Raw genomic sequence first — 26,521 nt, forward strand, 5'->3', positions numbered from 1 at the left:
AGATAGGCGTCCCGCGTTTCGCAGGACGCTTGCTGGTCACATTAGCACGATAACATGGAATATGATTGTTCTTTGCAGTAACATGATTTGTTGGTAAGAATCAATCATTGTAAATCAGTTTGTACCGTTTTGCTAAGGATTTATCATATTAAAGCCCATTTTTGTCATTGCAAAAAAAAAATAGCGTGTGCAACTCGTTGCAAAACACGGTTTTCTCAGTACTCGTAGTATTTATCCAACTCGGTAAGCCTCGTTGGATAAATGTACAACTCTTGAACTACTATTAATGTTTTGGCTCCAAACTTTGAGTCCAGTTTATTACTATAATTTTTCAGAAAATGAGAACCAAAGTATCAAATAATGTTTATTAAAATATTCTTCTGGAAATTATTTTTTGCGGATTAATTCAAAATATTTACATGTAATACGGCAAAATTTCCTAATTTAAAATGGATATCAGCACCATTGCTGATTGTGTATCACTTAATTACCAATGCCTTCTGCGAAGGAATGAAAATAATTATTTTTAAACAAATTTATATTTCTAATAGTGTAGTTGATTTTTTTGTTAGGGAATCATAATGGCTAAACCGCAAAGCTATTGGACATCATCCGTAACAATGCCACTATAGCTGTGGAGGCACGCTTGCAGGCGTAATTGACGTGGCTACCAAAGGTGAGCTTATCGTCGATCATTACCCCAAGAGTTTGATGGAGCGTTCAGAGGTGACTGCGCAGTTGCCTGCCCTTATCACCGCTTGTTGCTCCGACTTCCGGTTGTTAACAACAACCACCTCAGTCTTGTGGTGAGCCAGTTCTAACTTCCTGGAACTCATCCACACCTCCACAATTGCGATCGAGTGGGCTGCAGTCAACTCCACCTCTTCGATCGATTCGCCGCAGACCTCCAGCGTAATATCGTCAGCGAAGCCGACGATTACCACGCCCACCGGGAACTTCAACCTTAAGACACCATCGTACATGACGTTCCATAACACCGGACCCAGTATGGAACCTTGCGGAACCCCTGAGGTTATTTTTTTAACTATCATTTATTTGGAAGGCTCATTTGCCGTAAAGCGTTACGGAGCCGTAATCATGTTTTGACCCCTGAGGTTATGTCAACGCACTTCCGACCCGCCTCCAGTACTCGATTCTGGAAGTAGCTTCCGAGAATCTTGTACAGGTACTCGGGAATTCCAAGACGCAGGAGCGCATCTGCAATAGCTGCCCAACTGGCACTATTGAATGCATTCCTCACGTCGAGAGTCACTACTGCACAATAGCGAACTCCCCTCCTCTTACGCTGGATAGCTATCTCCGCGGATTTGGTAACCGACAAGATAGCGTCTATGGTCGACTTACCCGTTCGGAAGCCAAACTGGTTACTCGATAGACCATCCGCACCCTCTGTGAGTATCAACAACCTGTTGAGGATGATCTTCTCGAGCACCTTCCCCGCCGTATCAAGCAGTCTATATGCCGACGGATCCCCCGGTGGTTTTCCCGCCTTTGGCAATAGGACCAAGCTCTGCCTTTTCCATGCTTCAGGGAAGACTCCCTCGTCCTCGCATCTCTGCATGACAGATCTGCACATCTCGGGAGCCTCAACAATGGCCGCTTTGATGGCCAGGTTCGGAATACTATCCGGTCCTGGCGCCTTACCTACACTAAGGGACTGTGCAATCCCCGCAAGTTCCGCCACAGTTACTCTTCCCTCGTAGGCCACCCTGGTCCCTGGCAGCTCCACAAAGTGAGGCCAGGGTCTTGGGTCATGACGTAGGAAGAGTCTCGCGATGATCCTCTCCAGCATCTCTAGATACTGCTCTGTAGGAGTCATCGCCCCACGTGTCTTGGCCATTACGACCCTACAGGCGTCACCCCATGGATTCACGTGGGCACTTTGGCACAGGTCCTCGAAACAGGCTTTTTTGCTTGATCTAATCTCAGTCTTCAGAGCGGCTCTAGCAGCCACGAACGACACCCGTCGTACAACACGCTCCTCTTATGTGTGTGTTCGCTGAATCCGCCTCCGTGCCCGTAGGCAGGCGCGGCGCAGGTTCGCAATTGCTTGAGTCCACCAGTAAGTCGGTGGCCTCACATTCCTAGAGTGGACTTTCCTAGGCATGGTGGCATCGCATGCACGCGAGAGTACTGTTACCAGCTGCTCGCCGCTCAGACCGAGAGTATTGTTCTCGCGACGGAGCGCTTTCTCAAGCACCTCGTCGTCGAAGTACGATGTCTTCCACATACGAGAGCAGTCACCCCCGACGTGCCCACGAATACTTGAGCCTCAGTCTGGGTAGACTTTGGCACCACCGTCTTCACTGGCACGCCCTCGGTCGATTCGACCTTGCCCGAGCCCGCGAATCCTTGGGCCCCAGTCTGGGTAGACCTTGACTCCAGGGACCGCCCTCTCCAGCTTGGCGTCCAACATCGACGACCCCTTGAGGTCCTTACTGATATTATGCTTCGATGACGCAAAGTCGATGATGGCGTCTAGCTGTTCCGTCGCCACCTCGTAGGCCGAAAGCCCATCGCGTTTGCGGTTCATCGCCCTCACTGGGCCAATAAACTGTGTTTTTGAACCTTGTTTAGCCCGATCGTCTGCCTTTTCATTACCTTCAATGCCACAATGTCCCGGAACCCAGTACAGATTTACGGAGTTCTCTTGGCACACCTTTCGCAATGACAGACAGACATTAGTACATTTCATTATAGTAAAAATCTTCGCTTGGAACACCGTTGGATAGTTTCCCATTGCGACTGAGATCGCTTTCCCAGGACCGAATATTCCTGCTCCCGTTTTCGTTCCAATTTTTGAGCCATCAGTATAGAATTTTATGGAACCGTCTTGAACAGTGGGACCTCCGACTTTATTCGATGGCTCACGTATGTTATAAGGAATCTCATAGTTTTCCACATGCTTCATCAAGTCTTCATTCATATTCATCACTGGCCCATATTGAAAATTTTATGAGAAACTCAAGTGGCCCACTAAATCGCCTGACTTGAATAACTTCAATCGTTTAAGTTTTTGCTTATTGTTTCCGCTTCTAACTGCACGAATTCGTACGATGGTAGAAGATTTATAATTGCATCTAACGATTTTGAAGGGGTGCTACGCATCACTCCCGTTATAGCAATGGACACAGCAGTTTCGTCAGCTTCTTCTGTGCAGTAGCCTCTTTTGTTTTTGGCCACCATACAAGAGCAGCATATGTCAGTTTTGGACGAATAATGGAAGTATAGATCCACTTTATCATTTTTGGTCTTAAGCCCCATTTTCTTCCAAATGTTTTAGAGCATATCCAGAAGGCACTAGTTGCCTTTCCGATCCCACACTCAATATGAGCATTCCAGTTCAGTTTTGAGCCCAGAATGACTCCCATAAGAAGAAGAATTCAAGAAAGAACAAAGTGCTATTTCTTTTGCCGATAGCGCTTTTTCCACTTTAGATACCACTGTATGAAGTGCCGTGATTGTTGACTTACCAGACTGATAAGCAAACTGGAACTTAGACAGTGTATGTTTGATCTTGTAATTTGAGTTGATGTAATCACCCAACACCTTTTCCATAGTTGCTGACTATGGTTTATGAGCAATGTCATCCAGTATGCTCAACCCATTGGTATTGATCTGGAGTGGACTATGTGGTAGTGTCAGCGCCTGCAGATCAAGAGGTACACGGTTCGAAACGCTGAGTAGATAAAGATATGGATAAGTAGATAAAGTCTTATGGAAAATGTCATGCTTTCAAAGACCAATCAAAATATGTTAGGGAAACGTTGAAGAGCCTGGATTTAGAGGACATAAACCATATTTATCTGTGTTTCTGTGTATCTGTGTTAGTGTTGGATGTTCGTTTGCCCCCCTTGCCTTTCTCTTTCCATTATCTTTTGTCTTTTTGTGTATCTTCTGTTGCAGATTCAGGTTCTTTTGTTTATTTTCTATTTCAAGACAAGTCTACAATTCTAAGGAAAATAATTGAAGAATCTTCAATTTGTTTTGTTTGTACAGTCGCCCCTCCACATCTCGATATTGAAGGGACCATCGAGATAGGGGAGATCGAGTAATGGAAGAAATATTGAAATGGGTACTAGATCCAAAAAAGCTCGTTGCTATGAAAAACGACAACAAAACGAATGTCATATCTTGTTGTTGATATGTTTGTTATTTTCCAAAAATGATCTAGTAGCCTAAAAATTTGAACATATCGACATAAGGAGAGTGAATCCAGAACAAAATATGATCAGAAGACATCGAGATAGAGAGATATCGAGATGTAGAATGCCAAAAAGTATGTAGATTGAAGGGACCGAGGAAACCATCGAGATAGGGAGAGATATCGAGATACAGAACATCGAGATGTAGAGAGTCGACTGTAATTCATAATCTCAAGTCTGCCGCGAAAATGTTGGTTACGACAACTAATAGTAATCAGTAATCAGGTTATCCACCTTTAGAGAGCGTGATCCAAATGACTGCATCATATTATTACATTACTATAGCAGCGTTTGGTTATTCTATTTTGTTAAAAATATTCTCTTGAATTTAATTTGTTATATTGTTTGTGTATGTAGTTTGTTTTTAACTTTAGACATTGTGTTACAAAATTGTTCAATTTTCATAATTTTTCCTGTGTAATTTGATTAATTTCCTTACTACATTCACTTACATGAGAACTGTGACTGCTGTCCGTCGATCCCTGCGACGACCGCGAGCCACGTTTTGGTGTTTTCGCACTGGTTCCTTTCAGTCTTCCGGCTGCCCCACTACTGCCTCCGTGCTCAGTCGGTGTCCTTCGTTCATAGTTCTCCAAACTTCTGCTACCACTGTAGCGAAGCTTTCTGAGCTGACTACTGTTCAGTTGTCTCTGACTAGAACGTCTGCTTCTGCCTACACCGGTATCACCACCGGTGCCTCTTCCAACTGCCGCAGACGAATTGTATTCATCGAACCGTTGCTTCAGCTCATCCGTCTTCAACGGACCCATCTGCGCGATATGGTGCATGCTGTGCCGTCGTCGATCGTTCGGCCTACGATCGGACGGATCAATCGAATAGTGAGACGTTTCGAACATAAACCCACCGCCGTATCCGGCCACCCCGCGGGAAAATGCTGACTGGTACTGTTGCCGTTCTTGGTACGGATAATAATCGTACTCATTGTGATACATAAAGCTCCGGTTGGCATAGGCGGCTCGTTCCAGCATCTTGTGGCGGATGTCCCGGTCCGTTGCTTTGGGGCCGGCACTGGTGCTGGTGGATCTCTTATTGCTACTGATGTAGGGATTTGGTTGTGAGTGCATATGCTGCTGTTGTGGATTTCGGTACTGCTGGGTGGCACTGTCGAAGTAGTTGTACGCTGGGATGTGCTGCAGGCTGGAATGCGGCGAGCTCGATCTGCTACTACTGCTACCGCTACCGGATAGGTAGTCTAGCGTTCTGCGTGGCGGTGCCTTCCATTCATCGGCCATCTGCAGAATTCAAGAAGAAATGGACAACATATTAGATTGGAAATGGAATATATGTTTGTGAATGTACATACTCATATTTCAAAAATACATATGAAAACATTACAGTTTAGATGTTTAATACCAACGTGAAATGTGTGATACTATACGGAAGTAAATTGTTATTTGAATCAGTGAGGAAAACCAAACGGTTGCAGGTGTTAATCCACAGATGTCTGTGGTACATATTTGAGCCTGGTGGCTTTACAATTGAGGGGGTCAAACGCAAACGGGTGTAAGTTACAAAAACTTAGTTTGGAGAAAAATGGGTGTACAGTAGAGTGATTCAAATTTTGACTGTTTTGCTCCACTTTGCTTAAACGATTATTTTTGCTTTTTTAATAATCCTCCCAAGTTTTTGGCTTATTTGGATGTAATTTGGTTGTGCACGTGCCGTTTGAAGGTTATATGAAAATTACTATAAGAATTGCCACTTATGCAAAGGATCGTTTCGTGAAGCAGCCCAGAAAATATTTAAATATATTTAACCCATCGTCATCATAGAACAGATCCTAAGCTGAAAGTCAGTTGTTGTTGCGAAGCAAATTGTGAGCAAAATTATAAAGAAAACAGAAATGCTCATTTTTGATATTGATGTTATTCTTTTACGTGTTAAATTGAATTTCCTACAATTCAGTAGTTCCATAATAACTTTTGTTGCCAGCATCAAATTGTTCAACAACAACGATGATATTTTCCCTTGTTAAATTTTCTATGTTGCTAACGTATTCATTTTTAGAGCTTAATGGGCAATTATAGGGAACGGTTTTTCACAAAAGTTACTGTTTTCATAGTCATTTTCATACAAGCTTCAAACTGCTTGTGCTCAGTCAAATTACATCCAAATTAGCTAAAAATTTAGGACGATTATTAAAATGGCAAATGCCATAGTTTAAGTATAGGGAAGCAAAAAAGTCGAAATTTGAATCACTCTAGTACAGTTATATAATATCCTTTTTTCATATAAATCGTTTGGAGGTTCAAAAAGTTACTGATTTTCCGTGAATTTTCACATTTTTCACAAATATCGTACAAACTATATTACTGCTAAGATCTAAGACCAAAGTATTTTTTGCAATAGTCAACTCAAATTTGACCAAAATGTCACTTACATCCCTCTGTTTCTAACCCCCTCAATTGAATCTCCAACATCAGGCTTAATCATCGGTTCCGATAGTAACTGAAATTCGGGAAAGGAGACTCAACTCACAATATAGCTACAGATTAGGAAGATAGCGGGTGAGATACTACACCTTTCTTAAAATCGATATTTTCCGAAACAATATTTATTGGTTTTGATAGTTTAGGGATCCTACTACATAGTGTAGAAGTAATTTGCAAAACAATAAAATGGGTTAAAAGACTATTATTCTTCCATTTACTTCCACTATTCAGTAAATGGAAGAATAATAGTCTTTTAACCTTGTAGCATTTCCCCTAAGACGCTCTAAAAATAATTAATCAATAAAATGGGGCTGTACTATTTACATTCGAAAAATAAAGTCAAATCCGGGTGAGATGCCATACCTCAGTGGGAGACGCCGCACGTGGGAAATGATGGAGCAATGAGATTATTTTTTACGATAAACGATTTTTTTTTCAGAAAAACATAATCCTTTAAATTTGTATTACAACCCAAAAATTAACAAAATCATCGCGTGAAAAATTTCTTATTTTAATTAATAAGTTTTTACTTTATTATTGTTCTCCCAGCCACAATTAATTACAGAAATCGCGGAAAATTACACATATAATAATATAATATTATTGCGTTTTTAAATATCCACGACGTTATTTTTACTTGTCTGAAATTCTAAGATGGACTAATATTCTTCATTGCAATGCTCTTCCATGCCTGATTTTCCTTCGTAGGGCATCTGCTCTTTTATTTCATAACATGTACTCATATCAATAATAATCGAAAACGAAGGACTGGTTGGCAAATTTACTTGTTTCTTATTATTGTGATGGTTTCAGTAGCGAACAGGCACGATGACAATAAAAAAAACGAAACAGATTTAGTCGAAATTGTTCCTTGTTCCTCGCAGCAGAACAAATATGACAAGCTCGGTAGTCTAGTGGCTACCGCTTCTGCCTCATAAGCAGGAGGTCGTGGGTTCAATTCCAGGCTCGTCCCTTTTCTACTTTGTATTTCTATCTTAGTCTTTTCTGTCTTTCATGTTCTACCAAAACGATTCCTACTGTTATAACCTTCAACAATAACAAATCCAAATCCTGCCGTGGCGTAGAGTTCTCTGCATTTTTCTTGAGAAGGTGTCCTACTAACCATCCTTTCCTTTCCTCAGCATTCGCTTAGGACGTGGCCAGGACAGATCTCGACTATTGGAGAGTGCATTGCTTCCATCTAAGAGATAGTGATTAGTCCCAAATCAATATCTGTTGGAACAATACCCGATCAATAATGCATAACAAAATTATAACAAGGAGAATTATTTATTTCAGAAAAATATTGTAACATAATCTGTTATAAACTTGGCTGGTTAGTTGGTAAAATAAAAAAAATACCTCAAAAATCCCTCTGGCCGTAACACAATCAAATCAGTGGATGATACCTTCATATCAAGATTATAACAAACGTTGATATAATTATCCTGTAAAATATCTGGATCTGGCGTTCTGATATAACTGAAAAATCGTTGAAATACTTTTTCGGATGTTCTAGGCCGTCCAAACTATTCTGGAGTACATATCCTGATGTATCAAGAAATATGTTTTATGAATTATAATTCAAAATATGAATTCAAACAAAATGTCCTAAGCTGAGATATATGTTCAAAAATATCTATAGTCGATGAACCCAAGATTTGAACGACGTATTCGTGCATCGTTGATTACTTTTACACACAACTACAAGCCTTTTCGTTTCTCCAAAACGTTTTTGTGTTCAGAACAGTTCAGAACATGTGACCAGAGATACATTCTGAACAAAACATGAGTCAAGAGCGTGCCCTGGTGGTCATAGTTTTGAACTCTGAACACAGTTCTTTTTGCATTTAGTTGCTACGCAGGCAAAACGATCATAATGACGAAGGTTCCCTAGATTTAGAAATATGTAAAAACATACGAGCAGGCTTGATTTCTGTCCTCTAGAGGACAACGTGTTCCATTGCTAGACGAAAAATGTGTAGCATGCCGCAGCTTGAATTTATTGTCCTAGGATATAAGTTGCTATGTTAGGTCAGTGCTCTTGAACAGTGTGCTGTGTTCAGAATGCATCCCTGCATGTTATTTACCTGATCAACCAAATACTAAACGATGTAACCATGCATCGTTGAATATCCCAGCAGGTCTATTGAGCCGATAGGATTTCACTACTTACTTCTACATGCTATTACAAGCCTTTTTGGTTCTCCAAAACGTCCTGGAGTCATCTAGCCGATCAGCCAAGTCCTGAACGATGTACCTGTGTATCGCTAAACATCCCAGCAGGTCCGTCGAGCCGATAGAATGGTACTCATTACTTTTACAAGCTACTACAAGCCTGTTCTGTTCTCCAAAACGTCCTGGAGCTCCGAACATGCGATCTACCCGATCAACCAAGTCCTAAATGATATATCCGTGCATCACTAAACATCCCAGCAGTTCCATCGAGCTGGTAGGATATCACTTAATTCTTTTACAAGCTACAGTGGACCCTCCATGAGTTGATGTTCTAAGACTCGATATCGAATCGTTGAAACAAATGATGTCATACTAAAATATTTTCACGGCTACTCTGATAGGACGATGAAGACATTGCAAAAGTCATGATTGATCTAGTAGATACTTTGAACTGAACTCACACGTACGTTTTTGAGTACCATGAACACTTCGTATTCCAGAAAATTGGGTTTACATGATTCCTATCGGATATATTGAGTATATGCCAAAGATAAGAACATTTCAAAAACCTTGATTGATTGACCTGGTAGAACTCGAACCTTAAGCTTAACCTTAAGCTGAACTCGAGAATGTTTTGGAGTACCTTGAACATCTCGAATTCAAGAAAATTGGGTTTACATGGCGCGCAAATGCCTATTGAGCCAAGTTGGGTACATGTCGGTATTTAGGACATTACAGAAAGCCTTGGTTGTCCGGTAGATACTTTGGGTTGAACTTGGGAACGTTTTGGAGTACCTTGAACATCAAATATTCGAGAAAATTGGATTTACATGATGCATATGTGCCCATGGGTTTATGCCGATGATGAAGACATTGCATAAACCTTGGTTGATCTGGCAGGTACCGTGGGCTGTAATCGAAAACATTTTGGAGAACCTTGAGCATCTCGTATTCCAGAAAATTGATCACTGTCTCAACGATCAAGATGACCAAACTTGATTGAGTGTTTAGATTTAATAAACAATGTGGTATAGGATCCAAATATTTCAGAATCATCTGCAAGCTGCCAGAAGCAAAATTTTCCCAAGGTTTTAGATAACTAAGTCTTCAGGGTATAGTCAAACTTGACCTCCTATATTTTTTCTACATTTTTGCCGAAGAAATAGGGGACCTAGCTCTCTTCTGTGATTTTTCACAGCCAATCTAAAACGCTTAGCATATATGACCCATCCGGTTAATGAGATCAAAATTTTGAAATTTATTGTTATGTGAACCGGTGCCAGCGAAAGTGGTACATAAACCATTTTTGTCGATTTTGCGTTTTTTACACCAACTGCTTCTGTGAGCAAAGGTCTATTAAGGGAATAACGAAAAAGTGATTTTTGACAACTAAATCTGAAGAAATGCACTTTTTAATTTCTGGTATATATCACAATGGCCATTTCGTTGCCAGGAAAAGTGGTACATGTGCAATTCTACCTATTAAAATCAGCTTATTGAAAAGAAAATTTGACAACATGAATGTTTCCGCAACAGATATTAACCCTATTTTTAATTTCAAAATGGTTTACTGCCGTTTAAAATAATTATATAAATGTACATGTACCACTTTTACTGGCAACGATTTTCGATTTCTGTTACATTTTGTTCCCATTAATAGTGGTACATGTGCATTTTGTTCCAACAAACTTGAAATTTGTCAAGAAACTACGCATATTTCTCATTACTACCTTTAGGCACATTAGTCTTAACACGTTGGTACAGTTGAGATGCAGAAAATTGCTAATTTGAATTTTATTTTCGAAGTTTTTGGAAAAATGCGTCTCCTGAAAAATTTTCACAATGTAACATGTACCACTTTCGCTGGCACCGGTTCATGTTAGGGAACGTCCTTAAAATACGTCACGCTTTTAGTGGGAGAGAAAGGGCTACTAAAAGTATGACTACTCATATATTTTTTTTTTAAATTTCATACAAAAAGTGGGACAATGAAGGGAGGAGGAATTGAAAATGGTTATTTTTGGCGTGACACAATTTATGGACGTTCCCTTAATGCACGTTTTACTTGCCAGAAACCTCAACCAGTCACCATTGATGATTAATATACATTTCCTGTATGTAATAACTTTGGTCTCTTTTCACATTAGCATGTTCACGTGCCTTATGGACAGTCTCTTTAAAAATGTGAGAACCTGTAAAACTAACATTTTCCTAGCAATATTTCATTTTTCAAAAAATGTCGCTAAAAAATTGTCAAAGAAAATTATTTCGATTCTGTCACTGTTGCGGTTTTATCAACTGAAACTCACGGACCGTGTTGATAAAAACGGAACATATCTGTACATAAAAACGAATTTCTGTCTGTCTGACCCTTATAGACTAAACCGATCGGCGCGAAAATTTGTAGGCAAAGGTTTTTGTGGCCGGGAAAAGTTCTTAAGATGGTTCGGAACCCTCCCCCATTTAGAAAGGGGGTTCCCATACAAATGAAACATCAATTTCTTCATAACTCGAGAACTAATCAAGCAAATGGAACTAAATGTGGCATGTGGAGGTTTTGGAAGGAAAGGGGGACTCCCATACAAATGAAGCATAAATTTCTGCTAACTAGAGAACTAATAAATTAATTTTAAGCGACACGAAGTTCGTCGAGTCTGCTAGTTTATAAATAAATTCATAAAAGGAGTTCACCTAAAAGAATTTTGGAAGGTTCTCCTGAAGCAATTTTCTTGAAAAAGGGAATGTATTTCTTATTTTTCTAAATTTCTGAAGGGTTTTCTGTAGGAATTCCAAACAATTTTCCAATAGAATTTACAAAGGAATTCCTAAAGGATTTTTCAAAGTAATTTTTAAAAGAATTTCCGAAAAAAATCCTAAAAGAATTTGTGAAGGAGTTCTTAAAAGAATCCCTGAACTTTAACGGAAATTGTGAACTGAGAATAAATTGGAAAAATAAATTGAAATTCAAAAAATAAATTGGAGGATTCCTTTGGAAAATTTCGGAAACTCATTCTACGAGTTCTTTCAGGAATTTTCTAATAAATTCTTTAGAAAATCCTTAGGAAATTCCCTCATAAATACTTACGGAAATTGTTTCAGGAATATTTCGGAAATTCCTTTAGTAGAAATCTTTCCAAATTTTTTTTAGGAATATCTTTGGAAATTCCTTTAGGAATTTCTTCGTCAATTGATTTAGGATTTTCTTCGGAATGTATTTTAAGCATTCTGCCAGTACTTTCTCAAGTAATGCCTTCGGAAACTCTAGGAAGAAATTCTTGGAATTCCTTCTAAAATTCTTATAGGAATACTCTCGGTCATTCCTCCGGATCTTTTTAAGCAACTCTTCCAGAAATTGCTTCAGACCTTCGGAGATTCAGTTAGAAATTGTTACCGAATAAAGTAACAATATGTTCAACTGCTGGTTTCTTCCAAAAAAACAACCCCTCCAATGAAACCACTAACACATCCCTGGACATCTTCCACAACCGGCGAAATGAAATCAAACGCCCGCATTTTGGAGCGAAAAGGCGACAACCCGAATCTGAACGAAAGTGGCAGCAAGAAAGATGGAAAAAAGAGGGTGAATCGGGGAGTCAGTCGTGGACAGTTGAGGCGGACAGAACAAAAAGTGTAGTCTTCGAAGCCAACCGCCGCTCCATGGAAAACGGACCTATGAACCCGCTGGACACCAACCAAGCCAATAAAATGCCTTCTCGTCCAACCACCGCTTCGAGAAACGAGCCAACAAACTCAGTCGGACCCCGATCAAGCCACGTGTATGTCGTCAAATCCAACCTCCGCTTCGGGAAACGGGCCAACGAATCATCGGACGCCTCCGGCGACCAACCAATCGACGTCATATGTTCGCCGTCACATCCATCCTGTCCCTGCCAGCCAACCCACCAGTGCATCTTCTTCTTAGTAGCATGAAAAAAATGTACAAAAATCCTTGGGCTGAAAATCTCGATAATAAAGACAAAAAAATAGAAAAAAAATGTACAAAAAAAAAACTCTTTTAAATTAACAGCCAGTTAGGAGGACGTAAGGACGTCCTTCCACAGACGTGGGGACGCCAAATGAGATTGTTTTTGAGATTCCCCTTTCAGCATTCTTTCAGGAATCTCTTCAGTAAATTTTGTAGGAATTCTTTTAGGAATCCTTCGTAAATTTCATTAGGAAATTGTTTTGCGAATTCCTTCGAGATTTTTTTAGAAATGCTTTTCAGGAAATCCTTTCAAATTTCCGTTAGAAACTCCTTCGAAAATTCCTTTATGATTCCCTATTTTCAATTGGTGGGCTTCGTGGCCGTGCGGTTAGCGACGTCAATCACCTAAGCGCAAGGGCTATGGAGTGTGGATTCGATTCCCGCCCTGGTAAGGAGAAAACTTTTCGTGTTCGAAAAAATCTGGTCGAAGACGGTGTTCCTGTTTTTTTCTTTATTTCAGTTTGCCATAATTTTCCGGAAGAATTCTTTCAACAAAATTTCCGAAATAATTCCTGCAGGAATTTTCAAAGGATTTTTACACTGTTTTACTAACAAAAAATCTGGAGAAATTTACAAAGGCCTTTCGGGAGGTTTTATGCAAGAATCCTTGGAGGAGTATTCTAATGAACCACTGGGAGACTTTCGTAAATTATTCCTGGAGGAGTTCCTGAAAGAATTTCTGGAAAATTTTCTGGAGAAATTTTAGAAGAAATTTCTTGATGAATTACTGAAAGAATTGTTGAAGAAATTTCCTGAAAAAATATTGAAGGAATCCACGAAGGAATTTCCAATGACAACAAATACCTAATGGAATTTTTATACCAATTTCTAGATTTCTACAAGAATTCATTCAGAAATTACTTTAATTCTTTCTTCGAAAATCCAGACAGTAATAAAACAAAACCCTGTTTAGAATTTGGAATTAAGACTCCATGCCAAATATAAAAACCCAAAAATATCGGAATTGTATTCGATCCTTTGTCATACTTATTCGAACATTCTCAAGAAATCCTTGAAAATTTGCTTCTTCGAAAAATTCTTCCGTATTCATTCAGGTGATATTTCATGAATTTATCGAAAAGTTTGTTCGGAAAATCCTCCCGACATTTTTTCGTAAAAAATACCTCCACGAATTAATTCAGTTGATCTTTCAAAAAATCTTCCAGGCATACCTTCAAATTCGGAAATTCTTCTAGTGATTTAATACAAAATTTCCCAAGGATTTTCTTCAAAAATGCTCCGCAAATAAATCTAGTAATTCTTTCGGAAAATTCTTCAAAAATTTGTCCGAGAAATCTTTTCGAAACTCCTCCTAAATTTCCTTCTGGAATTCCTTTAGCAATACTTTCAGAAATTCTTCCAGATATTCCATTCCCGCAATTCTGCCGGAATTCCCTTCAGGAATTCTCCCATTCCTCCAAGAATGCTTTCAAAGTTTCCTCCAGGGATTCTTTCGACAAATTTTAAGGAAATTACTTCGGAAATAGATCCAGATGGGGCCCTCCTTAGCCGTGTGGTAAGATGCTTCAGAACTTTATCCAGGAATTCTTTCGATTTTTTATTTCTTCGGAAATTTTATTAAATTTTCCTTGAGTCTTTTGGATATTCAAAAATTCATTTAGAAATCTTTCGGAAGTTACTTTAAGAGATCATCTGGAAATTTCCTTGAAATTTTATTTAGAAACTCTTCCGAAAATTTCTATTCCTTCCTATTTTATTATTTAATAAATTTGCGGCAAAAATATTCCAACTAAATTTCCGCAATAATTCCGGCAGGAAGTTCGGAAGAAACTTCGTATGATTTTACGAAAAGGATTTCCGTAGGAATTTCTGGAGGAGGTTATTAATTTACGAAGACCTTTCCAGAGAATTTTGCGAAGGAATCCCTAGACGAATGTAAAAAGAAATTCCTTGCGTAATTTTCTAAATTATTCCTGGAAGCGTTCTCAAAAGAATTTCTGAAGAGATTCCTAAAACACATCCCGAAGAAATTCCTAAATCAATTTCCGAAAAAAAATCTCCAAAGACATTCCTAAAGAAATTTTCGAAAGTTATCTCTTAAAGGAATACCGTCCTGAAATATTTTTTGAGGGTAGTCCTGAAGAAATACCCGGAGGATTTTCCCTAGGCATTTCCGAAGAAGTTTTCAAAGGAATTCAAAAGAAGTTCCTAAAAGAATTTCCAAAGGAAATTTTCTTCGAATGCCTCCTTTGAATCTTTTGGGATTCATTTCATTTATTTAGTCTACATCTATACAGATAACACTGAATCAACAATTTGACGCCACAATACACGGTTCGAGGCCGCATCTCTCCATCCTCGAATACGCCCCACGCTCGCCAAGTCGTTCTGCACCTGGTCTGCCCATCTCGCTCGCTGCGCTCCACGTCGTCTCGTACCTGCCGGATCGGAAGCGAACACCATCTTTGCAGGGTTGCTGTCCGGCATTCTTGCAACATGCCCTGCCCATCGTACCCTTCCGGCTTTAGCTACCTTCTGGATACTGGGTTCGCCGTAGAGCTGGGCGAGCTCATGGTTCATTCTTCGCCGCCACACACCGTCTTCTTGTACACCGCCAAAGATGGTCCTAAGCACCCGTCTCTCGAATACTCCGAGTGCTTGCAAGTCCTCCTCGAGCATTGTCCATGTTTCATGTCCGTAGAGGACTACCGGTCTTATTAACGTCTTGTACATGACACATTTGGTGCGGTGGCGAATCTTTTTCGACCGCAGTTTCTTCTGGAGCCCGTAGTAGGCCCGACTTCCACAGATGATGCGCCTTCGTATTTCACGACTAACGTTGTTGTCAGCCGTTAGCAAGGATCCGAGGTAGACGAATTCCTCGACCACCTCGAAGGTATCCCCGTCTATCGTAACACTGCTTCCCCAGGCGGACCCTGTCGCGCTCGGTTCCACCCACAAGCATGTACTTTGTCTTTGACGCATTCACCACCAGTCCAACTTTTGTTGCTTCACGTTTCAGGCGGGTGTACAGTTCGGCCACCTTTGCAAATGTTCGGCCGACAATGTCCATGTCATCCGCGAAGCAAATAAATTGACTGGATCTGTTGAAAATCGTACCCCGGCTGTTACACCCGGCTCTCCGCATGACACCTTCTAGCGCAATGTTGAACAACAGGCACGAAAGTCCATCACCTTGTCTTAGTCCCCGGCGCGATTCGAACGAACTGGAGTGTTCGCCCGAGATCTTCACACAGTTTTGCACACCATCCACCGTTGCTTTGATCAGTCTGGTAAGCTTTCCAGGAAGCTGTTCTCGTCCATAATTTTCCATAGCTCTACGCGGTCTATACTGTCGTATGCCGCCTTGAAATCAACGAACAGATGGTGCGTTGGGACCTGGTATTCACGGCATTTTTGAAGGATTTGCCGTACAGTAAAGATCTGGTCCGTTGTCGAGCGGCCGTCAACGAAGCCGGCTTGATAACTTCCCACGAACTCGTTCACAAATGGTGACAGACGACGGAAGATGATCTGGGATATCACTTTGTAGGCGGCATTAAGGATGGTGATCGCTCGAAAGTTCTCACACTCCAGTTTGTCGCCTTTCTTGTAGATGGGGCATATAACCCCTTCCTTCCACTCCTCCGGTAGCTGTTCGTTTTCCCAGATTCTGACTATCAGTTTGTGCAGGCAAGTGGCCAGCTTTTCCGGGCCCATCTTGATGAGCTCAGCTCCGATACCATCCTTACCAGCTGCTTTATTGGTCTTTAGCTGTTGAATGGCATCCTTAACTTCCCTCAAGGTGGGGGCTGGTTGGCTTCCATCGTCCGCTGAACTGACGTAGTCATCTCCTCCGCTGCCTTGACTTTCATTGCCTGTACTCTCAGCGCCATTCAGATGTTCCTCGTAGTGCTGCTTCCACCTTTCGATCACCACACGTTCGTCCATCAAGATGCTCCCATCCTTATCCCGGCACATTTCGGCTCGCGGCACGAAGCCTTTGCGGGATGCGTTGAGCTTCTGATAGAACTTGCGTGTATCTTGAGAACGGCACAGCTGTTCCATCTCCTCGCACTCCGCTTCTTCCAGGCGGCGTTTCTTCTCCTGAAAAAGGCGGGTCTGCTGTCTCCGCTTCCGTCTATAACGTTCCACGTTCTGCCGGGTACCTTGCTGCAGCGCGACCGCCCGCGCTGCGTCCTTCTCCTCCAGAATCTGTCTGCACTCTTCGTCGAACCAATCGTTCCGTCGACTTCGACCCATATACCCGACGTTGTTCTCCGCTGCGTCGTTAATGGCTGCTTTGACTGTATTCCAGCAGTCCTCAAGAGGGGCCCCATCGAGCTCACCCTCTTCCGGCAACGCTGCCTCGAGATGCTGCGCGTATGCAGTGGCGACATCAGGTTGCTTCAGTCGCTCTAGGTCGTACCGCGGCGGTCGTCGGTACCGAACATTGTTGATGACGGATAGTTTTGGGCGCAGTTTAACCATCACCAGATAGTGGTCAGAGTCGATGTTAGCGCCACGATATGTCCTGACGTCGATAATGTCGGAGAAGTGCCGTCCATCAATCAGAACGTGGTCGATTTGTGATTCTGTCTGCAGTGGCGATCTCCAGGTGTACCGATACGGGAGGCTGTGTTGGAAGTAGGTGCTGCGAATGGCCATATTCTTGGAGGCGGCGAAATCAATTAGTCGTAGGCCGTTTTCGTTCGTCAGCCGGTGAGCGCTGAACTTTCCAATAGTCGGTCTAAACTCCTCCTCTTGGCCAACCTGAGCGTTCAGATCTCCTATGATGATTTTGACGTCGTGGCTTGGGCAGCTGTCGTACTCACGTTCCAGCTGCGCGTAGAATGCGTCCTTATCATCATCAGTGCTTCCGGAGTGTGGGCTATGGACGTTGATTATGCTGAAGTTGAAGAACCGGCCTTTGATCCTCAACCTGCACATTCTTTCATTGATCGGCCACCACCCGATCACGCGCCTTTGCATATCGCCCATCACTATGAAAGCTGTTCCCAGCTCGTGTGTGTTGCCGCAGCTCTGGTAGATGGTATGATTACCTCTAAACGTTCGCACCATTGATCCCTTCCAACAAACCTCCTGCAGCGCTACGATGCCGAATCCACGGTCCTTGAGCACATCGGCGAGTATGCGTGTGCTCCCGATGAAGTTGAGAGATTTGCAGTTCCACGAACCGAGTTTCCAATCGCTAGTCCCTTTTCGTCGCAGTGGTCTTCGCCGATGGTTCCGGTCCGTATTCTCTTGTTGATTGTTCGTTGCTTATGATTTTTTAAAGGCTGGCTTGCAGGGCCTGACACCAAACCCCCTAAATTTCCGGAGGACCATTCCTCCTTATTTCCGGTGGACCATGGTGCACAGTTTCACTTAGAGTCCCTCGCTGGCACTCGGACGACGATCAGCCGCCCCTAACATGGTGAACAGACGCTGTTGTGAGCCGATCCTGACATGAAGAACAGACGCTCAGTAAGATTTGTACCTCCGGGAGGAGCAAACCCCCCCCCCCCTTTCCTGTCAGCATACGACCATAGTTCCCACCGGGGTTGGTTACCCGATCTTCCCTAAGGTTGCTCGTATCCCGGCCAGCACCGCGGGGAGGTAGAGATAGGAGTTGCTGGGTAAGAGGCTAAGGACCGCGAGATGGGGTCTATTTTATTCCTTCAGGTACGCGAAGTACCAATGGTACGCTTTACCCAGCATTTGCCGTGCCATCTTTTGGGATATTCCAAACAAATTTCTGGATTTATCTCCGAAGTAATTTCCGGCAGATTTTCTGGAACACCTGAAATAATTTTTGAAAGAATTTCTTTAAGAATTTCTGCAAGCATTCTTCAAATTTCTTGGTAAAATCCTGGAGGTATTTCGTAAATAATTCTTCTTTTTCTTCTGTGACTGCTTCTACTGGAACCTGACCTGCTCAGTATTCTTCCAGCATTTAATCAGTTATTATTTGAAAGCTTTTTTATGCCCACCATTGCATGAGTATGTTTCTTCTGTGGCAAGTACAATGGATACTAGAGTGGGGCGCAGTTGTATGGAAAAACGCAAACTTTGTCCGATCAAGTGAGATCAAGGTTTTTCTAAATCGTTTTGGGACCCCAATCAACTGTGCAAAATATGGGCTCGATTGGTTGCGACCTCGCATGCCGCATCGCGTTTTAAATTTACATGGAGATTAGTATGGGAAAACGTACTTTTTTACATTTTTGCTATTATCGGCTTAAATTTATCATCAATCACGTTGCTCAATACGTTAGCATATAGTGGAAGATGCCGAAAGATTTTGCCGAAGAAGGAACATAGCTGGAAGGTCTTCAAAAAATGAAAATTTGTTGTTCAAACCATATTCAAGAAATCAATGTTTCTGCCAGCACTACCGGACGACCTACGGTTATCGAAGGGCAAAACCCATCTTCCTACTTGTCGGATTTTTTCTTTGTGAAATGATTCCGGATAGCTCCCATTAGCTCTAAAGCCCTATAAGATCAATCATTTTGAAACAACACTCAGTCAAATTATAGGTCTACGTAGTTCGGCAGTGCTGGCAGAATAAATTATTTTTTGCATATGGTTTGAACACTCAATCTTCGAAGCGTTATAACTTTTTTCGTGGACGCCCCAGCAACGTGCCTTCTTCAGCAAAGTGTTTCGGCATCCTGCCACTGTGCCACTTGGTTTACGATGAACTGAAACCTCTAGTAGTAGAAATGCAAAAATATACGTTCTCCCATACTAATTTCCATACAAACTTCAAACGCGATGCGGAAAGCGAGGAAGCAATCAATCGGTCCCAAATTCTGCACAGTTGTTCAGGACCCAGAATGGCTTCGAAAAACCATTGATATGAAAAAATGACCATGACGCCCCACTCTAATGGATACACTATGCCCAGGAAGTCGAGAATGTTTCCCACCCGAGAACCGAACTCGCCATCTCCGGATTGGCAGTCCTACGCCTTTGGTCGCAAGACAAATTTGAGACCCCCAAAGAATTATTCAAGATATTTACGAAAAAAAAACTTCCAAAAAAATCCTAGTGGCCTTTTCAATGGTAGACGATAAAATACTATAAAAATTCCGTAATATTTGAAACTGCCCGATTTTTTTAGAAATATGATTTATCGCTTGACTGATTTCGTTTAAACGTGTAACAACTTTAGCTTTTAATTATTGTGGATGAGCATTTTTTTGGGAATTAATTATTTCTACGAAGCATCGTTACTTGCACTATTAGCCTTCCCATAGCAACACACTGCAACCGTTATGTTCATCCACGTTCTTTTTGTCACGTAGTCAACTTCAACTATCAAATCGTTTATCAAGACTCAAGAGGACTTAAAGGACATCGCATGGTTTGTAGTGTATGAAGCACGAGTCGTGATATTAAAAGCTGTTGCTGGTAAATGAAGTGAATCGGTAAACCGGCAGAATAAATTGCACACCAAAACACACCCTCCCTCTGCCATCGAAGCAGCGAGCCATATGACATCGAACCAGAAGGAGAGCGGCTATAAATTAAGTAATTTAAGCAAAATGGGATTGAATCAATACACAATCACCTATATGTTCAGTCAGCTTGCAATCATTATCTTCGCAAACAGAACTACATTTATATACCTAGCAACTAAGTGGTGTCCTGATTAAGTTCGTTCTTTCGAACAGGTATCGATTATGCTGACTCACTTGGTTACGTAATAGAATGGCACTTAAATCGTTATTGTAACGATTTTTTTCAGGCTGGCGCTACATGATCGAATAATCAGCTTCTGCTTGGCTGGGGAGTTGCTAAAATAATTCTCCTTTCTGTTTTCCAGACGTGAATAAATAATGTCGCTTGTCCAGGACAGCTCCACCCTCACCTTCTAGATGGTCATTCCCTTTTGACTTCATTGCCGTCCGCGTTCAGGTGGAGGAATCAGCTGTGCTTCAGTAAATCTTTATATTTATTGCTCATATGAACAGGTTGTCAGCTTGAATTGCAATCTCTACTGCCAAACATGTTTATTTTTTTCGTTCTAGTAACCCTTATTTATTGGTACGTCTGAGGTAGATCTCGATGAGCTTCAGAAACCAGTTTCCTGATTTCTAAAACAGACAAAAAGTTGGAATGGAATTCGTGATTTGACTGATGGATTATAGATCATATTACTTTGCCGCGAATAGCAACAGTCATCAATGTCAAACTTAGTCCATTTTTAGATCAGATAAAACTGCTAAGCGCCATGACTAGGTGATGACGCCGTGATGCGCTGCTGGTTTGCTTTTGAACCAAATTCATCAGCGTATAGAGCTGTTAGGAGAACGAACGACCTTCGCTATACACCCATCGGCATCAGGCCTTTGACTTTTGTCTACCTCTTCTGTACCATTACCCACCCCAAATTATAAATAAATAATAAGTTTTCGCATATCTTGAAAGGATTTTTGTCGGGGTGTTTCGATTTAGTTTTCCGACATTAGATCGACACAGTCGGGGGAGACGTGCTCGAAATTTGCATCAGGAAGTTTCAGCTACTCTACAAGTTGTGTTCAGGTGACTTGCCCATTCGGTGTGCGTTAAATTGGATGATATGGCAAATTAAAAATAGAATATGTTTAAATTATTAACCCTCTAGTAACTATTAAGAACAATTTTTTTTATGTTTTTAGAAATTGCAGGAAAACAATTTATTCCAATTCTGCCACAGAGTTATTATTTGTGTTTCAAAGTTACAATACAGTTAAGTGATTCATACAAATTATATTATATTATATTTTGATGAAATTCCAGAAAAAGGGCAAATTTAGGCTAAATTTCAGTATGTTCTAAAAAAATGTACTTTGTTTAAATGTAAACTAAATAAATGAAATGAAATGAATGTCAAACATTTGTTGTTGGAAATCTACAGGAATATGCCCTAATAACTTTGTAATATTTATTGGGAGGTAACCCCATACTTATGATCTAGAGTGTCTGTACACCTTGCAGTTAAAAATTTATTTTATTAACAATCTAGAGCCTCCATAACAAGATTCAATATTCATCTGTAATTGTCATTAAGAGATGAATATCAAATACCAATTCACTGGTTCACTTGGTTTCAACCAAGTTGCGATATTTTAAAATTCAATTAATTCTAACCATTCTATCCAAAACTAATCAATTTTTAATAATCATCGATTTCAATGCCAAACATCGCCCATGGAATAATGTCGAAAGCAATTCCAGTGGTAAAAAATGGAACTGTTCTGTGGGATATATATTTTTTACTTCAAAATCCTACTGGATCAACCTGTTTTTCATCAAATGAAATCATTTGATGAAGGATTTGTTTTCAACTGCTTCATGTCAACTTTGTAGCCAATTGATAACTCATGATGACTTTGATTTTGGTTACCGTCGTCGGGAGTGACGAGTTCGGAACTATTGACTAATTTGCTTGAACATGGAAGCCTATTCCAACGCTGGAGAAGATAAAACAACATTGAAGACAGCCGACAGACATTGAAATAGATAACAAGAGGAATAAATTCATGAGAGGCTACGACAGACAAAGGGATGAGCGGACGATGATTACAGTCTAACATCCAAAATGGTTTGTCAAGGGACATAATATTATATTCAAGATCAAGGATCGCCTTGGACCTCGACGATGCGCCCAAAACACAGAGAATGCCTTCCAAGAGCCCCGCTCTGGAGAGACGTGCATATTAGTGATTGAACCTCACATGGTTCGAATGAAGTCTTGTCCCATATTCAGTTTTATGAACCAAGGGCGCATTGGAATTGCGGTTGAACTGAATACAGCGCTCTACCCATATTTGAACCGTTTGTTTGAGAAACTGCATATGTAACATTTTTGTCCAAAATGAGATTTTTATATGTTCTGAATCCTCTTCCAAAAATACGTATTCTGGCAAAAATTACGAAAAAAATTTTTTTGTTCGGGAATGTATGAAATTTTTTTCGTTTGTTTGAGAAACTACATAAGTCCACGCACTTTGAAGAGCAATTATGGAGTACTGTTTACAGTTTTTGCACTGGAAGTGCCTCAGGGTGTTGAGTTTTGCCAAAAACTATTGATCTGTATCGAAGAAATCGAAAGGTTCGGTGCCAATTTGTCCAAAAACAGTTTTTTGTTGTTTTCTCGAAATTGTGTAAAATGGACTTATGCAGTTTCTCAAACAAATGATTCATTTCTAGTTGTAATTTTATTACTAGCTAATTAAATTTTTCATGATGTGGAAAATCCACCGAAGGTGATTTTCCGATTGTAAATTCCATGGCGCCCACCTTAGCTAAAAAGTCCGCTTTCACATTACTCTGTATAAAACAATGAGAATGGACCCAAGCCACGGAGATTCTGCTTTGCTAAACACTCAAAGCTTTCCATATTCTATTTGAAGATATGTCGACTGCTTAATCGGTTTCGTGGACCGAACAGTCCCCAGGGAACTGTCGGTGCAGATGAATAAGTAACTAACGGTAGAGATTTGCTGATGTTAAAAGCCTATAGCTGCTAGCTGAGCAGTATACACATAACTTAGGCTCTTCAAGCTTAAATAGGCGCTAAGGAAAATGTAGAAATCACCGAAACCAGTAGAGTAATCAGTTTTTGATCCGTCTATGAAAAAACCTCCCCACTGGCATACTCGTAATTTTCTTGCGAATAATGGAGATATGATTTTCGGACGAGGAAGTCTTGCATTCTATGAACTTCTTGCTTGTGGTTAGATCAAATATTACAGAGGAACTGTGGAAGCCTAAGAGGCTAGAATAGTTGATGCCAACCAAAGATATGCTTACCTACATGTACTAGTGGTAAATGGTTGTTAATCGTTAATTTATCGTTATCGTCGATAAAGCTGATTGTGTTCAACGATATCGATTGCTATACGACAAAGATGGGGCTTCTGGATGGGCATCACTCTCACTTGCCTTCAATCGTCCGGAAAAATGTTGCATTTCATGAATTGATTGAACAAGTTCCAAAAGTGCCGACATCTGGAAATTTTTTGAGCAAATGGATATATTATCCATCCCAGGAGTTGGTTGGCCACTTGTGTAACTTCTCTAAAGATGCCACTCGTGTAACGCCATCGCGGAGGTCGTATATCCTTGTTGATATGTTGTTATCGTACAGTTCCCCCTTAACCTGTTTCGGAGAAGTTGAAATTCTCCAAGTTTAATCATGTTTCGGCCGTAACGAGTAGATGTGACACAGATCTCTATGAGAAATCGCGGTGGTCTTTTTCTCGGATAGTCACCTGACATGCGACATCGGAGCAAAGTCAACTTTATAGAAGGAGTGCTGATTTATTTGCCCGATCTCGATGAATGATACTAAAATCTGGAATATAAATGTTCACATCGAGTGTTAGCTATGTCTCTCATAGCGCAAAAACATCGCATTGTAACTTGTTACGAAGATTTAAAAACATCTGATTTGGGAAGAATACTTTTAATAATTCCACTGTAGAACCAAAATCATGCCAATCTCATCGACGAAGACACATATCGAAGGATACGAATGACTCGAAAAAGGCATTTTTGAAGATAGGAAAGGAAAGGAATCAGAATAGGAAAAATTACCTTGACCATGTCCTCACGCAGCCGGAAGCATTGAACAATTTGAGCATGAACTCCAAGATTCCCGAAAACATTGGAGCTATTCAGATATATCCAAAGCAGCTGTTATAGGTTATCCAAATTGTTCTGGAGTGGAACTCAATTGATCTACCAGATCAACTACGTTTTTGACCAAACCGAAAGCAACCCAGCATGCCCGTGCCGGTCACTCAAGCTTTTGCGTGTGATTTGCACTTCAAATTAGATCATTGCAGATGTTTTAGGTGGTATGAAGCTGTTAGGTTGATTGATCATTGGGCCAAATAATCCTTAGGCTGAATGGTCATTAGGCCAAACTAAAAATTAAAAGTGAGTAGTCAGTTCTTCCTTTCCTTCTTCATTCCCCTTTCCACCTTATTCCTTCTTGTTTTTTCCTTGTTTCTTGGTTCTAAACCATGTTACCATTTTTTCATTCGTATATCATGAGGCTAACACGATGATACTTTTATGCCCAGGGATGTCGAGACAATTTCCAATCCGAAAATTGCCTAGACCGGCACCGGGAATCGAAACCAGCCACCCTCAGCATGGTCTTGCTTTGTATCCGCGCGTCTTACCGCTAGGCTAAGGAGGCAGAATTGTTACTAGAACTTCTTCGGCAGTACGTACTAAAATATTTCGGTCTGAAAATATTTCAGAATTTCATTTAAAAAATATTTGGAAAGTCGACAATCTTTTTTTATAATACCGTCGTCGGGGGTGACAATGGGTCAAATGGGGGTGAGAATGGGTCACTGTTTCAACTACTTAGAATACATGAAGAATAGATTGAATATATCTGAGGGCAAGAAGACTAAAATATAAGAGACCTTTTTGAACGATTTTACTCTATGACCTCCAGACTGCCGGTGAGAGCGCTGACCCATTCTCACCCCCCAGAAAAAAAATCTCCCAAGCGATTTCCGGAAAAATCCTGTAGGATTTTCTGAGCGAATTCTTCAGAAGTTTCCGTGGAAATTGCCGAGGAGATTCTTGGAAGAATTTGTGACGGAGTTCTTGGAAAAATATTCAGAAGAATTATTAAACAAACTTCCGGAGAATTAATTTCCAGGATAATTTATTTGTGAACGACTTTCCGGGAGAATCTTTGGGGGAATTTTGGGATAGGAATTTCTGGAAGAATTACCAAAGGAATGCGCGGAAGATTTTCTATATCTTCTTCTTCTTCTTCTTATTGGCATTACATCCCCACACTGGGACAGAGCTTAGTGTTCATTAAGCACTTCCACAGTTATTAACTGCGAGGTTTCTAAGCCAGGTTACCATTTTTGCATTCGTATATCATGAGGCTAGCAGGATGATACTTTTATGCCCAGGGAAGTCGAGACAATTTCCAACCCGAAAATTGCCTAGACCGGTACCGGGAATCGAACCCAGCCACCCTTTCTATATCTAGATTTCGCCATGAAATTTCCATAAGAAGTTCTTCAAGAATTCCTGGATAACTTTCCGGAAGAATTCCCGGGAGGTGGTTGTAGTAGAATTCCATATGAATTTCAGAAGGAACTCTCGTGGTAATTTCTGTAGAGTATGCGAAGTAATTTATCAAGTATTCTTTTAGGAGTTTTTGGAGGAACTCCAAAGGGAATTTCAGTAATTATTTAAGAAGTTACAGGTCTTCCCGGGGATTTCCTGAACAAATATCCTGGAGCTTTCACATAGGAACTTTCCGTGGAATTCCTGAAGCGATGGTGTAGGAATTATCAAAAGATTTCCTGGAGGCTTTTCCGGAGAAATTCCTGGAGGAACTTCCGGAGGAATTCCTGGAGGAACTTCCGGAGGAATTCTTGGAGAAACTTCCGAACGAATTCCTGGAGGAACTTACAAACGAATTCCAAAGGAATTCCTGGAAAAACTTCCGGAGGAATTCCTGGAGGAACTTCCGGAGGAATTCCTGGAGGAACTTCCGGAGAAACTCTTGAAGGAGCTTCCGGAGAAATTCGTGGAGGAACTTAAGGAACTTCCGGAGAAATTCTTGGAGGAACCTCCGGAGAATTTCTTGGAGGAACTTTCGGAGGAATTCCTGAGAGAACTTCCGGAGGAACTGCCTGAGAAACTTCCGGAGGAACTTCCGGAGGATTTCCTGGAGG

General features: G+C 41.0%; 1 protein-coding gene across 4 annotated transcripts in view; it reads right to left on the bottom strand.

Annotated features, from left to right (window-relative positions):
• The window catches only part of LOC134209689 (uncharacterized), a 348,850-nt gene that overhangs the window by 36,451 nt on the left and 285,878 nt on the right, over window positions 1-26,521 (bottom strand). For all 4 annotated transcript variants that reach the window (XM_062685700.1, XM_062685698.1, XM_062685699.1 and 1 more), the window contains one exon: window positions 4,679-5,479. In XM_062685700.1, coding sequence (XP_062541684.1) covers window positions 4,679-5,479 — 801 coding nt within the window. The remainder of the gene's footprint in view (window positions 1-4,678; window positions 5,480-26,521) is intronic.

Source organism: Armigeres subalbatus, chromosome 2, assembly GCF_024139115.2.
Source record: "Armigeres subalbatus isolate Guangzhou_Male chromosome 2, GZ_Asu_2, whole genome shotgun sequence".
Classification (NCBI taxonomy): Eukaryota; Metazoa; Arthropoda; class Insecta; order Diptera; family Culicidae; genus Armigeres; species Armigeres subalbatus.